We start from the raw sequence: 17,514 nt of genomic DNA on the forward strand, positions 1-17,514 counted from the left end.
GGAGGAAGTGGTCGCGATGTGATGTCAGCTTCTCCCGACTTGGACTTTCCAGACGATTGGATCACCGTCTATTATCAAGTGTGTGCGCAGTGTGTGCACTTGTGTATGCGTGTTGTTGGGCGCAGCCACGCAGTACAGACGAGATGGAGACAGAGCAGCATGCAGGCGTGGCAACATGGCGTCCTGCAGGATGGAGAATAGGAAATTGAAGATGATTGAGATGAAATTAGACAGGAAGCCAGGAGGCCCAGTGATGGAGATATTAGAGCTGATACGGTTGCTCCACCATGTTTTTGTTTCTGATGATGAAGATAAAGATTACTGTTTGTTTGGTATTCGGTCAGGCTAGAAACAGGTTATGCAATACCAGATCTGCTGTGTGTGTGTATGTGTGTGTGTGTCTGTGTGAGATGTACCGAGCTTAGTGCCTTCCAAAAGCTGTTCTGCATTAGTTGCCCTCACTCACGCCCGCTTCTCTCGCTCTCTCATCTCGAACACACACACCCGGCTGGGCAGAGGGATGGATCTGATTGGACAGAACAATGAATAGACGCATAGAAATACAGACCATTGTGCTGAATATCACTTTGAATAATAATCTCCCCTTCTCCAGGTAACAACTGGCAGTTTGCATTCAACGTCAAGTTCTACCCTCCTGACCCCTCACTGCTCACTGAAGACATAACCAGGTACACACACACACACACACACACACACACACACACACACACACTCATGTGACTTGACTTTTTCTGGCCACTTTATCCCTCTTTAAGGTTGTTTTAGTAAATGTGTTGGGGAAACAGTTGCTGTGTTTTTAGCCTCCACCACCACACTAAATATCTGACTCTCTCTCTTTAAATGTTCTTCTAGTGTGTGTTCGTCAGCCTGTCACTGACTCGACTTGATTTTTTTCAGTTTGAAATGAGGTTAATAAGTTTGAGCCAGGAAAAGCTTTTAAGTAACATGTGGTAAAAACAAAACAGTGATCTCAAAAAGGTAAAAATTATCTTTTGGGCTTAAAGAAACTGCAGAAATACACAATAACGCTCTGAGCGTGTGACTCAAAATAAGCATTTTATTGACAATCGAAACCTATTGATAGGTTAAAGGCACAGTGTGTAATTTATTTCGCTTTTTATTTGCAACAATCAAATATCGCTTTTATAGATACGTATTTACCTAAGTCTAATCACAATCACATACAAATGAAAGTTTTCTCATAGCTTAGAATGAATTGTTTACAAATACATGGTGGCAGTCCACCCAACCGAAGCTGCCATGTCGTATCGCCATCTTTGAATATGGTGGCTGAAAGGGGACAAACTTGGTGAGCGACATTCATTTCGTTTAATACATGGACCACTCCAGTTCAACTGTAGCCGCTTACAGACCTAACAGAGCTAACGGCGATACGAAGCTAAGCTTTTGGTCCTCGGAGGCCACCGTCAATTTGCCAACTGAATGCCAGATGTCTCTGTTCCCTTCCCATTTTACGCACTAGACCTTTAAGGTTTACAATTATTGCATCGTAGCTGTGCCCAGTAATGACTGGAATGAATGGCCAGTCATAACACATGGTGGTATTGTGCACATCTTAAATTCATTTGTATTTATACATATGCACACACACACCCAGGCATGCTTTAAGCACACAGCATTTAGGTTCAGGTGATGTCTAATGGAGCGAACAGGTTCTCTGATGGTTGCAGTGAAAGGCTAATTGAGGACACACTCATTGACACATTCTCCCCTTCACTGCTGCTGCTCCTCCAGCACTATGGACGGATCACTTTGCCTGTTCATCTTTTTGTTAAGTTGAAATATGAGGATTTATTGTAACTCCCAAGCTGTTTATGGCAGGATTTTCTGTACTATGTTGATTCATACTGGCTCAGTGAAGAGAAGCCCTGCGACTGGATGACTGGGGTTTAAGCCTCCGTGTCAGCAAGCATCGGTGCTGCTGAAGTGGCTTTGAGCGATATTTCCAGAGGCCAGGATGAAACATTTACCAGCACCCTGAGGTGTCTGCATCAGCACCATACACATCATGAATTCTTCCATAAAGTTTTACTGCAGAGGACAGCTGACTCTGTTGTAAATCCACTTGGTGGCTGGACAGTTCACTGAGAGCAAACGTACATGTTATGCAACCTGTGTTGTGTTATGGTGAGGATTACAACAAACCAGTGTACCAGCACACACAACGGTACACAGCAAAAACAGCACCAACGAAGTTAATCCACAACCAGCTGACCCAGTGCCTGGACCTCACAGGAGAGGTTCACTTTATCTTTATGTTTCACTGAATGTGTTGATTTTACTTAAAAAAAAGTTTTACATCCTTTTTTTGAGTCCAGTTCAGTGGAAAAACACTTGTCCTCTCCATGTCCCGTTCTTTCAGGTACCTGTTGTGCCTGCAGCTCCGTGAAGATGTGGCTTCTGGTCGACTGCCTTGCTCATTTGTCACTCACGCTCTGCTGGGGTCATACACACTGCAGGTATGGTACTGTGCATGTTAACAGGTGGCTGAGGAGCCACCAAGTGAAGAGTTTCTAGCTGTGGCTCTGTGTGTTAGGCTCTGACTTTTCCTCTGCTGGTTTCCAGGCAGAGCTTGGTGACTACGAACCCGACCAGCCTCGGCCTCTGGACTACATCAGCCAGCTGACCTTTGCTCCCAATCAGAATAAAGAGATGGAGGAGAAGATTCTTGAACTCCACAAGTCCCACAGGTCAGAGAGGACAGACTCAGTAGTAACCAGTCATTAAAAGCTTTTTACTTATTGTTGTAATTTCAAGTACTGTATGATCTTAACATAACGGCTGTAGCCTGTGTTATTTTTCTTAATCTGAAGGCGTTTGTTGTAACTTGTCTCCTCTGTGTGTTTAGGGGAATGACTCCAGCACAGGCTGATGCACAGTTTCTAGAAAATGCCAAGAAGCTGTCCATGTACGGAGTCGACCTGCACCATGCTAAGGTACAAATGACTTCCTCTCCTCCTCCACCTCCACCTCCACCTCCACCTCATCCTCTCCTCTCCTCTTCTCTCCTCTCTTCTCTTCTCTTCTCTCTCTCCTCTCTTCCTCCACCTCATCCTCTCCTCTCCTCTCTTCCTCCACCTCATCCTCTCCTCTCCTCTCCTCCTCATCCTCTCCTCTCCTCTACTCTCTTCCTCCACCTCATCCTCTCCTCTCTTCTCTTCTCTTCTCTTCTCTTCTCTTCTCTTCTCTTCTCTTCTCTTCTCTTCTCTTCTCTTCTCTTCTCTTCTCTTCTCTTCTCTTCTCTCTCTCCTCTCTTCTTCCACCTCATCCTCTCCTCTCCTCTCTTCCTCCACCTCATCCTCTCCTCTCCTCCTCATCCTCTCCTCCCCTCCCCTCTCTTCCTCCACCTCATCCTCTCCTCTCCTTTCGACATCATGGGAGTAGCAGAATTTCTTTGATGTAGGACGAATGTGCCAGTGTGTCTGCATGTTTGTGTCACTGTGTGTGTGTGTCAGCTGTACAAACACTTAGGGAGTCCATCGCCATGGGAACAGCCAGTCTCTCTCACTGGGATAGCAGGTCATCAGCAGACTGCGTGCATGTTTCCATGTGTGTCTGAGTGTGTTTGTGTGTTTTTGTGCAGGAGAGGCAGAGAAGATGGGGGGAATATGCATGAGAGAGAGGAAGGGGGGAAATCCTAAAATAGAAAGAGAGAGGATGTGAGAGTGAGGACACTGAGAGGAGACACAGAGATGGGGGACAGAGACAGAGACGAGGTTGGAGTGAGACAGAGAGAGGCCAGTCCCCTTTAAGGACATGCTCCACTTGTTTTTGACACAGACACAGAGAACCAGGGGAAAAGATGAGGGAGCGTTTCAAATGTTGAAATCTTTTTTTATGGCATACCAAAGTTGTGGGAATTCGAGCAGCAGATCTATTTCTGTCCTGTGCCATTAATTTGTTGTGCAAGTTTCATAACCGCAAAATCCACAAAGAGACCCTGTCAAATACTGTTTGTCGCACTACACTGGATCATCAGAAACATGTTGAACTAACACAGATGAATGTGTCTGTGTTTAACCACAGAAAAAAAGACCGACACCTTTGACCCTTCTTAGTTGTGTCCAAGGCTTTTCTAATCTGGTGTCTGATGGTGAAGTTGGGTTCACCACAATCATTTCTTTTTGACCTGCATCAACTGGGTGATTGTTCTTATCTCACCATGGGAACAATAACAGGACACTTGTGGAGCGGTGGTGAATGCTGTTTTTGTTGCCAGTCCCTCACAATTAAACGCCAGCAGCTGATTTGTTGATTCCCACTTTTGTGATGACGTTTAAGGTCCTGTGTGTGTAAAATGCGGGTAAAACCGTGATATCTTCAGTAGCGCTCGCTTGCTCGCACACTCGCACTCACCCCTCCTGTCGGCAAAGTGACGGTGGCCTCCGAGGACAAAAAAACGTGTTTACCACGACTGGGAGTATTTCAGGAGCAGGGAGCCATGAGGTGAAGATCTAAACCATTTTACAATATGTCCGCTGTTTACTCCTCCTCCTCCTTTTTTTCTGCCTTCTTCTTCGTTGGTTTATTTATGAACGCTAAACTCTTGAAACGTGCTCTCTGGTTGGCTGGATTTTCCATTCAGGCTGCCGTACAAACATGGCGGTGCAAGATGGCGACACTCTCTAAAGAAAGACCCTCGCTCTATGTAGATATAAAAATAATTATAAGGCTACGAAAACCAAACAGATTGTATTTTATAGTGATTATACACTTATGCAAATATATTCATGGGTAGTATATTCAGATTTTGCCAATAAACCTTGACAAGTATTACACACTGGACCTAAATACAAAATACTACAGACACTAAATCCCAATGTAACTGGGAAGTTTACTGACATAACACCAACATTTGTTAGCAGCAGGAAATGCAGTTATCCCATCAACTGATTATAATGCATGTCCCATAATAAAGTTCATAGTTCGACATCAGTAGGGACAAAAATACCTGAACACATGAAGTAGATTTAGAGAAGGTTGGGACTTTATTAATGAATCACTGAAAATTCAAACCCTGCAGGGTTCAGTTCATTTCATTTCTTCTTTTTATATTTATAGAATATTTGAAATCCACCTGCTCCGCTACATCCACCATTTATTCCAGCAATTAATATTAAGTAATACTGACCAGAATGAGCATCTGCAACATGTGGTTGGCTTGGCAGTGCCTTCATAACTCCTGTCCAGGCCCTGCTGTCCAGAGCGAGTGACTCAGCCAGAGTGATCACAAGTTAATCTTCAAACACCACATGCTTCTCGCCGCAGCCACTGAAAAGTGACTGTTTATTCAGTGAAACAGCAGGGAGCTAATGGAAACCAGTTTTTCTGACATCCACAGAGCTGAACTGTCTCTGCAGGGGCTGCACCGGGACAGATCGGCTCGGATCGATCAGCAGCTAATAGCGTGGCAAAGCCATGTGATGTGTGTGTCCCAGTAAAACTGTCCATTATCAACATATTGCCCCCTCCATTAGTCAAACAGATTTTTCCTGTGTTTATTCACTACTGTAATCAATACCCCCCCTCACCATTACCAGATGGCCTTGGACTTAAAAGCTTTGTTAGTGAGTTAGTCTGCCCGCTAACCATGTTACTGCCCTGAACAACAGTGTTTGTGTATGTGTGTGTGCTAATTGAGTTTTTGTTGACCTTAAGCAGACTACTTTAGAAATCAATTGGCTTACAGTATGATCTGATTTAGCCAAACAAGTGGCTAAATTTACAGCAGTTTCACAGAGATTAATCCATAACGTCATAATAAAATATATTTTGTGTGTATGTATGTGTCTGTTGCAGGATTCTGAGGGTGTGGACATCATGCTAGGTGTGTGTGCCAATGGACTCCTGGTTTACAAAGACAGACTTCGGATTAATCGTTTTGCTTGGCCCAAAATACTCAAGATTTCATACAAGAGGAACAACTTCTACATTAAGATCAGACCAGGAGAGGTACAGACACACGCTGTGAACACTGACATTTCCTCTGTCCTGCACACAAGAATGCAACAGCAGAAATGATCCTCTCGAGTGTTAACACACAGCATACTGTACATAGTTGGAGGCAGTTTCTCCAGTTGTGGGTAAAATCTCTTCCTTTTTGTTTCTTTGACAGACAGAGCAGTTTGAGAGCACGGTGGGATTCAAACTCCAGAATCACCGATCTGCCAAAAGGCTCTGGAAAGTCTGTGTGGAGAACCACAGTTTCTTCAGGTGGACACACACACACACACACACACTCACACACATTGAAGAACATGTGCACTATAAATAGACAAAGATTTCAGAGATTTACATTCTTGTGTGTAGAGTATTCAAACAGGTTGTTAGATAACGTTGACTGAAGAAACATCAGATTCATCAGGCTCAAGACTACTGCCGAGTCTCAATTAGAATACTTCCATACTTAAAAACTAAGTATTTTGAGTATGTAAGTGTGTCTCAATTCACAAGTATGTCAACATGCAGTGTACTGTAAGAACCCGGATGGTTTCACTCAAAACGGTCCAAAAGCTGAGTGTGGAACATTGGACACTTCACACCCTCACTGACCGCCGTCGTGGCTACGTAGTGGAGTATAATATGTAAATCAACACACCGGCAGGCAAATGTTTTCCGCAAGTAAGAAGAGCAGGCTGACGCGGCGATGTAATGTTCACCTCACATTAAACAGGTGGAGCATGCAAACGAAAAAAAGAAATCATTCATTACCGCTAATTAAAATAACAAACAAAACACAACACAACACAACAACAGTGTTCGATTTGAGACAACACTAACCGTCGAAATTCGCACACTGCAGAAGTATGTATTGTATACTACAGTTGAGACACAGCATATATCTAGTCTAGTTTAACTAGTCTGATACCTGGGGTAATAACACTAGGCATGGGCCGGTATGAGATTCTGACGGTGTGATAACCTTGAGCAAAAATATCACGGTTTCACGGTATTACGGTATTGCAGTTTATTTTATTTTTTACAACAAATTGAACATTTAGATCATTAGTAAACGTGTATCAAGTTCAAATTAAATAATAAATAATTTATTCTCAATAAAATTAAATTGCAGTCATTCTAACCCTTATACAGTCCTATATATGAGACAATTTCTTTAGAAACGGGCCTCAAAGGTATTGTAGCGACCCGCAGGAACGGTTTGACGGGAAAATTTTAGTGGTTTTGAAACCATGACTTTTTCATACCGTGGTATACCTTGAAACCAGTAATCGGCCCATGCCTATAATACACACCAACGCATCTGCACAAAGATGAAAGAAGTGTCCGGCACTGCTGTGTGTGTGTGTGTCTGTATGTTTAGATGTGTAAGAGGTCGAGAGAGGAATAAGCTTTAATATCCTGTTGAAGGGGGGGATGTCTGGAAACACCCCCCTCTCTCCTCTTCGCTCTCTTTTATTGTAAAGTCAATCAGTTGTAAAATGCATACTCCTCGACCTTTGTTACCTTTCCTCTCACCTCGTGTCTGTCTCTGATCCCCAGGTTAAACGCTCCAGAGCCTCCGACCAAGGCTCGCTTCTTGACTCTGGGCTCCAAGTTCCGCTACAGCGGGCGGACCCAGGCCCAGACCCGCCTGGCCAGCACCCTCATAGACCGGCCTGCGCCCAACTTCGAACGCACCTCCTCCAAACGCATCAGCCGCAGTCTGGACGGAGGTAATACGCACCGCACGGCGCTCACAAATACACACTGAAATGCTCCAGCTCCACTCTGAACTATATTAAATGAATGGATAGACAGATGAGGAGAGGAATGGAAGGAATGATGAGCAAGTGGAAGTGGGGTCATGGATGGAGGGATAGTGTGTGTGTGTGTGTGTGTGTGTGTGTGTGTGTGTGTGTGTGTATGTGTATATGTGCGCGTGTGTGCATGTGTGTGAAATGCTCAGTGTCTGACCAGATACAGGAAATAGCTGCAGCATATGTTTCCTGTCACACAGAGAGAGGCTGAAGGAGAAAGGGGAAAAATGAAAAGAGAGAATGTTATTTGTATGTCAAAGAAAAAGGCCCAGAGAAATGAAGAGAGCACAAAATGAACAAGTACTCAATGGTTCCTAACTCATAAATGACTGTGCAGTGATCTCATCTGCTGTAGAACTGGAACTGGGACTGAAACTATCAGAATTTCTACAGAATCATAATACTTTATGATACTCAACTGAGCTCTTTGCACAGTATCAAATATATGTTTTATTGTCTTTGGAGAAGAGTGCACACCGTTTTTGTGGTTTTCCGGATTTGGGTTAATAGATCCCACAGTGTGCAGCTGTGTACTGCTGCTGTTGCGTCTGTGTTAGGTTTATTCCACTGGCTTACATTGTCCCCTGCTGGACACACAAATCTACTACAAGTGGGCATCGTTGTAGAGGAGTAAAGCTTTCAGTTCTGTGAAATACCTGCATGTACAGTCATTTTTGAAGTATTTTTCTTGACTGTTTTGGTTCCTCATGTTTGTTGCTGCTGTGTATAAATTTTGCATTCTGTTGTTATTCCCTCAGCACCTGTGATCAGTATAACTGAGGCCGGCAGGGACACAGCTGAGAACGGACGTGAGCACCGTCTGGAGCTCGCCTCTGACTCTAAGGTGTGTGTGATTGTTAACATATTGTTATCATATGTGGTTCAACAGTTTGTGCGTTCACAAAAACAAGTGTTCCGTTATTTGCTGTCTTTATTACCGTCCCGCAGGATCTGTTGATGTCTTTTTTTGCACCCGAGACAGACAGATGGTATTTTGTAATAGATGAAATAGATGTATAGTTTATTTTATCTGGGAAACAGTTGGTGGGAGTAGGTGAGACTTAGGTTCTGGTTTAGCGAAGTTGATTTAATGTTGTATACATGAATCCTTAATGTGTCTACGACAGAAGCATTGCTGTGGGCCCAGTCTGCAGGCCCATCTGCACTTTATCCAACTTATTATCCAACACTAGCATGTGGCTTGTATCTGACTAGGAGAAATACAATGGTAAATCAAGTTTGTCGTTTCTACACCGAACCAGTGATTCCTATATGTGATCCTTAAAGAATAAGCCACCAGTGAATCATAGTTGACACCAGAGCTGAATGAAAGCCTGGAGTCTTGGCTTTGTCTGCAGCACCAACAAGCACCGTTTCAGATTGTTGTCTGAAGACATTTAATCCTCCGGATGAAATGACAGAGTCATAACCGTCCATGTCAGACAGCTGGGGGCTTTCTTTTACTACCAGGACACTGACTAGGCTTCTGTTTCCTCTGCTTTCACATAATTCTGGAGATACTTTTTTCCAGTAGGTGGATCACTACAAGGAACAGGAGGCACCCATCCCTTGGCCTTTTGTCTCCTTAAAGGGATAGGGCAAATTTGCCTATTGCCATAATCCCTATAGTTTAGTCTGAGTAGGTTCATTACCTTTAATTGTTGCTGCAAGCTGTTTTTAGATTGGCGCGGCAGAGACGTTAGCTCTGCACGGTATTTCCACGTTTCCCTCATCAAACTACAATCCAACAACTCCAAAACTCTCTGGTGGACAAGTTGTGACCTGCACATTCACCACGCTATGAGATAATAACGTATGTAAGTCACTATGTCTGGAATGTAATTCTGGTACGACATTTGCCTCAAAAACGACTCTGTCTTGTAACGTTCCATTACTATCTCATAGGGACTACAGATGGAAATTAGCTGGGAGCTAAATCTGGTGCAACCATCTTTTCATTTTTTTCTTTAAATGATTAATGTAATTGCACATTGTCCCTTATTAAACTAATGAACTAAACTAAACTAAACTAGCGTGGTGAATGTGCAGTTCACAACTTATCCACAAAAGCATTTTGGAGTTGTTGGATTGTGTATTTGATGAGTTCGATGAGGGAAAGGCGAAAATACCATGTGCTGCGTAGAGCTCACGTCTCTGCCCCGCCGATTGAAAAAACAGCTTGCACCGACAATTAAAGGTAATGAACCTGCTGCTAAGACTATAGGGGTTATGGCAATGGGCGAATCTGGCAAAATGTTGAACTATCCCTTTTAATATGTGCATGTGCGTGAATAAGAGGGGAGGGACTCAGAGCAACTAGCCTGACAGAGAGAGTCTATTAGCATGTGCAGCTCCAGTCTGCAGCAGAGTGTCTGAGGCGGCCACGCAGCGACGTGCGGTTTGAGGCTGAATCCCATAGCGAGGATCCGTGTGCTGCAGCAGCTCAGCACAGTGTGTATCAGATACCACCGTATGTTGTGCATGTTCCACCCCACACCTCTCCCTCCTCCCCCTAACCCTGGCTCACCCCCCACCCCCCACCCGGCACTGTGGACTGTTTTAACCCTTGTTTAGTGGCGACACCCTGTTGACACTGTTTCTGCACACGAGTGTATTCTGCTCTCTGCTCCACCCTGCTGTGTTCACTTTAACCCACTGTGGTGCTGTTCACTGACTAATGTTATGTCTCTTTCCCTCTTCTCTTTTTTTCCTTCACACACCCTTCGTGCTCTCCTCACTCCCTCTTGCATGACCTCATTCCTGCCATTATTTTGTAAAAAAAAAAAATGAAATGATTTTTATTTTTCTCTAATGCACGCTGCTTGTGTTGGATGTTTTGGTTTTAATGTTTAACTTGTTTTACCTCTTTGCTTCTTTGTGGATACTTTGTGTTTGCATGGGTCTCTCCTTTCTTTTCCCTCCTGCTCTATTTCCCACCTGCTCTATTTCCCACGCCACATTTTTTTTTCTTCTTTTTTCTCTCTCTGTCTCCCCTTCCCTCTCCTTTTCCTTCTTCTACTTGCTGTCCGCCTGCTGTCTCTCTTTCGATCCTCCTCCATCAGTCAATCTTCATGTTTCCTCTCTCCTTCTCCTCATCGTCCTCCCTTTCCTCCATCCCTCCATCCCTCGACTCTATCTCCGAGTTCGACCGCGGACTGTCAGACATCTCCGAAGACGACGACCCTATCGACGACACGGTTCCCTGGGCCCCGCCCTCGTACGCCTCCGTCACCTCCGATCAGCAGTCGGATGATTCTGAACACCTGAACACACAAACCCTCCCAGCCTGTAACCCGTTCACCGGCTCCCAAACACACAGCGCAGCGGAGGTGTCGGGAGTCGAGGAGAGCTGTCTGGCTGAAACCAGAGCAACATCCCAGCCGCCCCCATGGCGGAGCTGGCTGTGTGTGGGGGGAGTGGTCAGATACGTCTCATTCATCCTGTGTTTTCTCTCCACGTTGGGGAAGAACGGGAAGCGTCTGCCTGCGAGGCTTTTTTCAGGATTAAAAAAGAAGCTGAGCATTTTGACCCACACTGTGTCCAAGCTAATATCACAGTCAGCGGAGAATCTAAAGATTTTTACCCTCAGCGCTCCCAGATCTATTTTCCTGAGCATGACTCAGTCCAGATTACGTCGGTCTCTTCATACTTCAGCGAAAAAACTGAACCGTTTTGTGGCCTTTTTCACCTCTTATCTCCCGACTAAGCTGCTCCCAGCTTGTGCTCTGCCACCAACACAGCTTAGTTTGCCCTCTGTGTCTTCTCTGGCCTGTCCTCCACATGTCTCCGCCTTGTCCCCCCTCTCCTCCCTGCCCCTCTCCTCCTACCTGCTCTCTCTCCTGACTCCCTCCTTCTCCTCCTCCTTCTCTCGCTCCAACCTGACCGCCTCCGTCCGGCGCTACCTCCTCAACCCCTCCCCCCTCTTCCTGCCCTGCCTGTTAGTCGTCTTCCTGTTGGTGGTGATGCTGACGGCCAGCCAGTCTCTGGTCTTGGCCCTGATCTTGGCCACGCCCCTCGGCCTGACCCTGTGCTACCTGGAGAACATGGTCTCCAGTCAGCGAAGGGCGCTTCTGCCCGTGTTCACCGGCCAAAGGCTCGGAGAGGATCAGTCCGGCTCTGCTTTCAGCAGACAAGCTCTCTCGCTCACGCACACGCCCCCTCGCATCAGGCACCACGCTCACACAGCTGCCACCTGGACACAAGAGATGTGTGATCCTGCAGCGTGAACGCACACTCACCGCCCCCCCCCCCCAACCCCTCAACCCCCTGTCCTCTCCTGTGTTCCAGTGTCACCTTGTTTACCTTACATTTTCTTTCTCCTTACCGCCCCTGCACCCCGCCTCCCCCAGTGTACTTCTAGTAGTAAAGAACAAAGAGTAGATTAAGGAAGATTTATCAAAGTATTTAAATCCAGAGTGGGTTTAAAGAGAAAGGATACAGAAAGTATAACTATATTGTGAATATATGACAGCTATATCAGAAAGATATAATAGGAGATTTAAATATAAGTGTGAGGGAGGGAGAGACTCTAAGAATTAACTTACAAAGGCAACATACAGTAACAGAGTAACATATTCAGAGTTGTTTAATAAAGCCCTTTCAGATCATTAGTTGAAAGACATGACATTATGAAATTAACTTGTAAAGTAATAGATAAATTAGCAATAATGACTAAATGTTGCTGCATTTTGCCTTTGTAGTTCAGAGAATGACTAGTTATAGATTAGATGTTATAACTGTAAATACAGATACATGCCCTCAACCCCCCCCCCCCCCAACCCTATAGCACTTAAAGCGTATCAGATCTGAATATTATTACTAATGAATGTTAAGAATAAACAGTGTTACACTTCCCCCTGGTCCCTGAGGTTCTGGACTCTCTCTGAACTCCAGTCCGTTGTTTGCTTGGTTTTTAGTACATGTGTAATGGTGTGTCTGTGGTGGCCCATTGGCATTTTCTTGGTTGAACTAGAGAAAGAATATCAGTATAATGTGCTCATTGTCCGAGTAACTAAAGCTGGTCACGGTGTAGTGCCCAGAGAACGGCTCCATAACCTCCCTGCCTAAAAAGTAGCGTCGATGTCTCAACCACACACTGAACTGCAGTAGTTGTAGCATTTCACTTGTTGTAGATGAGATGAATCTGACTTGGTTTTCAACTTGCTCTATATTTGTTTCATAGAATCAGAATATATGTTGACACAGCCAGTGAAGAGCAGTCAGTAGCACCTGCTGCCTCCCAGTCCCTTTATTGACCATTATCTCTCATGTGTAATGGGTTTCTGGGTCCGGGCCTTAACACCAAAGGTTGCTGGGGAAGAAACTAGCTTTTCCCATCATCCATTTCACTGTTTTCTTTCTTCGTGCCCCCACCCTGCTCATTCTGTCATGTCTAACATCGCCATGACTGCGACAGGAGGTGGACTTAAGCCCTGGTGATGCTGAAGCCACACCAACCCAGGTCTGTAAGGCCTGCCTTTACCCAGCATGCTTTGCAAATTCTTAAAAAAAAAAAAAAAGTGGGGGTGATAAAAGGAACATTTCTAAGTCCTAGTGTGAAGATGGTTGTTGTTGGGTGGTGTAGTGGAGCGGTGATCCTAACCTGTCCTTCCTCTCTCTCTGACCTCATCAGCCCTCACCTGGAGGCAGTGAGGCTGCCCTCTTTCAGGTGCACACTCTGTTATTGGTTGTTTGGTTGTGTATTTGGTCAGTTGGTCATTTGCTCTGCTGTGTTGGTTGGTGTGTTGGTTTTCTGTTCTGTTTCACTCTAGTAGGGTGAAGTTGCCCTAATGTGAGGAGATGGAGGTCAGTCCTCAGCTGCTGAAGGCCCAATCTGGAATATCTGTGCAGAAAACAACATTTAATATTAAACCAATTTACAATCAGGGCTTTTCAATCGTATACCATGTTATTTAACATGGGTGTTGCAGATTGAGGCCTGAGTAGTAAAGCTGACTGGGCACTTTCACCCCGACTCTTCACTTTCAGTCGCTCTGCTGTGGTTGATGTGGTTTATTCACAGTTCTGGTTTGCTTTGTTGTTTCTTTCACTGTTGTTGTCATTTCACTCAAAGCACATTGGGGTTTTGTCGGTTTGTGTAAATGTTTGTGTGATGTCATGAATGTTTTGACTTGTGTTTACATGGGTACAAGTGCCAGCACCATGTTATTCACCAGGGTAATGTTTTTCATTTGGTGCTTGTATCCATCTCCTTCATCACAGTTGGAGACGTTTGGCCGCGTCACCACTTCTGCCCCTGATTTAATTTTTTTTATTCATACTCTGGTGGTTATAATTATCAAATAATTTATGATTTATTCAATTCAATGGTTATTATTATTTTTGTACCACTTTGTTTTAATTTGTACAATTGAAACAGAGTAAATTAATTTGATCTATTTATTTTGTCAACTTTAATTCAATTTTTTTATTTTGTTTTTTTTTCTCCATTTCATTTTTTGCTGTATGTCTGCCTTCCAGAGTCCAATGAGAGTGCATGGGGACAATATTTATGTGAGGCACAGTAATTTAATGTTGGAGGTTGGTACTGGCGTCGTCTGATGGCTGAGAATAAGAACTACATGTTTCTGTGTACTCTGACGCCATCAGAACTACAACTTCCTCTGTACCGGACTTTACCGTACTGTACTGCTGCCCTCTCGCACTCTCAGGCTCTGTGTCCGTGCATGCATGTGTGTGTTGATGTCTATGGATGTTTGTTAATCACATCTTCACTCAACTTCAGCTGTATTCAGATTTTCAGTCATTTTTGTGTAATTGAAAAAGTTATATCTGACAAGGTTACATTCCTTATTCACATGGCAGCCTTTTGAACAGCTGGGACTGGGAAATTGAACTGGAATGTCACGGATGATATATAAAAAGAATCTTTGCTAAAAGCTGCACAAATCAGTAATTGGATATGCAGTGTGGGTCCAGTTATTATGTGTAATATGAAAGGAGCCACATGACCCGTGGAGAATGATCATCTAAATCTGCACTTCCTGCCGGCCCTGCACAGATTAAGCTTCTTTCACCTCATTGGTTTGGCTTCACAGTTCACAACTCCACTTGTTTTGATCCAGTCTCACATCTTTGATCATCCTAGTCACTAGTGGGATGAGTCCACTGTGTGCTAACTGGTCTTCATCACACAACAGTTCAAGTTAGTGTTTAAGTTTGCCTAGTGGAGAATTTACAGTACTGTAGCAGCTTAAGGTGAGACACTACAGGCAAAAACATTGCTTTTTCATGCACTGATCAATTTTGAGATTTTGGGCTATTTTGCTTCCTTATTGTCTTCTTTCAAAATAGTGGAAAGAAATGATAGAAAATCCACATTAAGGTGGTTATTTTACTTCATTTTGTCTCCTTCGTTGGTAGATTTCTCCTGAATTCACCAAAAGTTAGTCTGACCCCCATGTCAGGTATCATTGTAAAGCCGTGTCTCACCTGAACCACGATGAGGTCTCCAAAAATAGTAATTTCCTTTGTATCAACAATAAACCGTAATTGTATGATTGACAATAACAATCTGTCCTTTTACAATACAAGTCTTTTAAGGCCGTTTTCTCAAAATGAGTTTTTCCTCAGACTCTGAGCTAGAAATCTCCACTTCAGCAGCACTTCCAGTTTGATCCTTTTCTATATTCTGAAGGTTTTCACAGAGGGGTTTGTTGATATGTCATTCACAGCCTCATTTATGCAACATTTTAATCCTAAAAACGTGGTGAAATTTGATTTTTTTGGGGGGGGCTAGTGACAGCATTTTCTCATTTACAGAGTGATAAAAAGAGATATGGCTTTATCCATTATTCAGATTTCTGTTCTGGAAATATATACAAATATGTACATTTAATTAGATATTGCCTCATTTACATATTTAAACATAAATTAAAACCTATTACCCTATTGACCTGTAGTGATCGCCTTAAGAGCCAGACATTTCCCTCAGGAATAGATGGAGACCAAAACAAACCAAAATGTTCACCATAGCAACATGATAAGGCCCAACTGCTTGAATCGATCGGATCAGAATGAACTTGAGGTTATGCATGTAACTGATTTTCCCTGAGGGTTTTTGAAATCTTGTAGTAACTAAACTGTTTCCAACACTGAATCTGTAAAATGTGAAACATCTATTTGAAGTCTGTATCGGTACAGACGAGACCTTCTCTTCCAGGAAATTTCCCAGCTCGGATGTTCACAATGGCTGCTTTGTGAATAGGGTCAGCCGTGTGTGAACGTGATTTCCATGCATGCTCTGTGCATGTCCAACGCTGTTTTGTGACCGTTTGATCTTGTTGTATTTCCAATCCTTTACTGGTCAAAGAGTTTGATTATTGCCAGGCAGCTGTGTCTAACCTGACTAATCCTGCCTCCCTAACCTGTATGAGGAACTCTCTTCCTGTTTCCTGGTGATTGGCTGCAAGAGTCGAGTGATGTGGTTCGATAACATACTAAAACAACAGCAGCACATCCCTTTGTTCAACATGGGACTGATAGTGATGCCTGACTAGCTGGTATTTGTAGTCTACACCGGATTTAAACTGAGGTATTAGAAAACTAAACACACAGTATTTTCTTAATCAGAGTAGAATAAGAGTAAATAAGGAAAATTCAATCAAACACAATATGTGACTGTTAGCTTCAGAGGAAAAGCCTCTTGATTCTGGTGCGGTCTCGTCAAGACATTTTAGTCAGGACTATGGAGGTTAGAGGAGGAGGAGAAGGCACAGGAACCACAGAGATGAAATGATAAAGATGAGCCGAGGAGGTAGAAACAGGTTAGAGAGAGAGAGAGGGAGTGATAGAAACAGGCAGAAGTAGGAGAGAGAAAGAGGTTACAGAGGTCACCACTATCAGCTCCATGTTTCACACTCTGCCCTGCTGAAGGAAAAAAACCTCTCAACAAAATGGAGAAGCTCTGTTTCACTGCAGCCTGATTGTACAGTGTGGATGTACATGCACACATGCCTAATTTAAAGGGATATTTCAACATTTTGGCAAATTCGCCTATTGCCATAATCCCTATAGTCTTAGGAGTAGGTTCATTACCTGTAATTGTCGGTGCAAGCTGTCAGAACTATTCAGCGTTTCAGCGTTTTGGAGTTGTTGGATTGTGTATTTGATCAGTTTGATGAGGGAAAGCCGGAAATACCATATGCCTCCATATACGTGCGTCTCTGCCCCGCTGATCTAAAAACAGCTTGCACCGACAATTAAAGGTAACGAACCTAACCTACTGCTGAAACTATAGGGATTATGGCAATGGGCAAATTTGCCAAAGTGTTGAAATATCCCTTTAAGATTGAATTCCAGACGTAAACAAGGCTTCAGTGAGACATGGCCTCCATCTTGTTTCCCTCCTGATTGACAGACTAAAGTTCCTGTGTCCTGTTGAACCTATTTTTCCCCCCTCCCTCCCTCTCTCCCTCCCTCCCCCATACCTCCCTCTTTCCTTTATTCCTTTACCCATTTCATTTCTCTCACTCTATTTCATGCTCCCATTCCTTCGTCCAACCCTTTTTTTCACTCCGGCCTTCTCTGCTTATTCCTTTTCCACTTTGTCCATGACCTGCCACCTCTTCCTTCGCTCCCTCCCTTCCCATCCCATCTCCTCCTCACATCTCATTTTTATTCCGTTCTCATCCCTGCCGTCCACCCTCCCTCATTCTACCATACTCATCTCATTTACTCTCCATCCCTTCCTCAT

The 17,514-nt window shown here is 43.9% G+C and overlaps 1 protein-coding gene across 23 annotated transcripts in view; it reads left to right on the plus strand.

Annotated features, from left to right (window-relative positions):
* Positions 1-17,514, plus strand: part of epb41l2 (erythrocyte membrane protein band 4.1-like 2) — a 65,362-nt gene that overhangs the window by 36,716 nt on the left and 11,132 nt on the right. For 10 of the 23 annotated variants that reach the window (XM_085771448.1, XM_085771428.1, XM_085771433.1 and 7 more), the window contains exons 7-16: positions 614-689; positions 2,405-2,501; positions 2,608-2,732; positions 2,891-2,978; positions 5,842-5,994; positions 6,158-6,255; positions 7,543-7,715; positions 8,558-8,649; positions 13,216-13,260; positions 13,432-13,467. In XM_085771448.1, the coding sequence (XP_085627574.1) occupies positions 614-689; positions 2,405-2,501; positions 2,608-2,732; positions 2,891-2,978; positions 5,842-5,994; positions 6,158-6,255; positions 7,543-7,715; positions 8,558-8,649; positions 13,216-13,260; positions 13,432-13,467 (983 nt within the window). Of the gene's footprint in view, positions 1-613; positions 690-2,404; positions 2,502-2,607; positions 2,733-2,890; positions 2,979-5,841; positions 5,995-6,157; positions 6,256-7,542; positions 7,716-8,557; positions 8,650-10,861; positions 12,041-13,215; positions 13,261-13,431; positions 13,468-14,279; positions 14,340-17,514 lie in introns of those variants that run through there. The other 13 variants (XM_085771431.1, XM_085771440.1, XM_085771444.1 and 10 more) reach the window with 3 other exon arrangements.

Source organism: Trachurus japonicus, chromosome 24, assembly GCF_045865225.1.
Source record: "Trachurus japonicus isolate A0001 chromosome 24, Traja_1.0".
Classification (NCBI taxonomy): domain Eukaryota; kingdom Metazoa; phylum Chordata; class Actinopteri; order Carangiformes; family Carangidae; genus Trachurus; species Trachurus japonicus.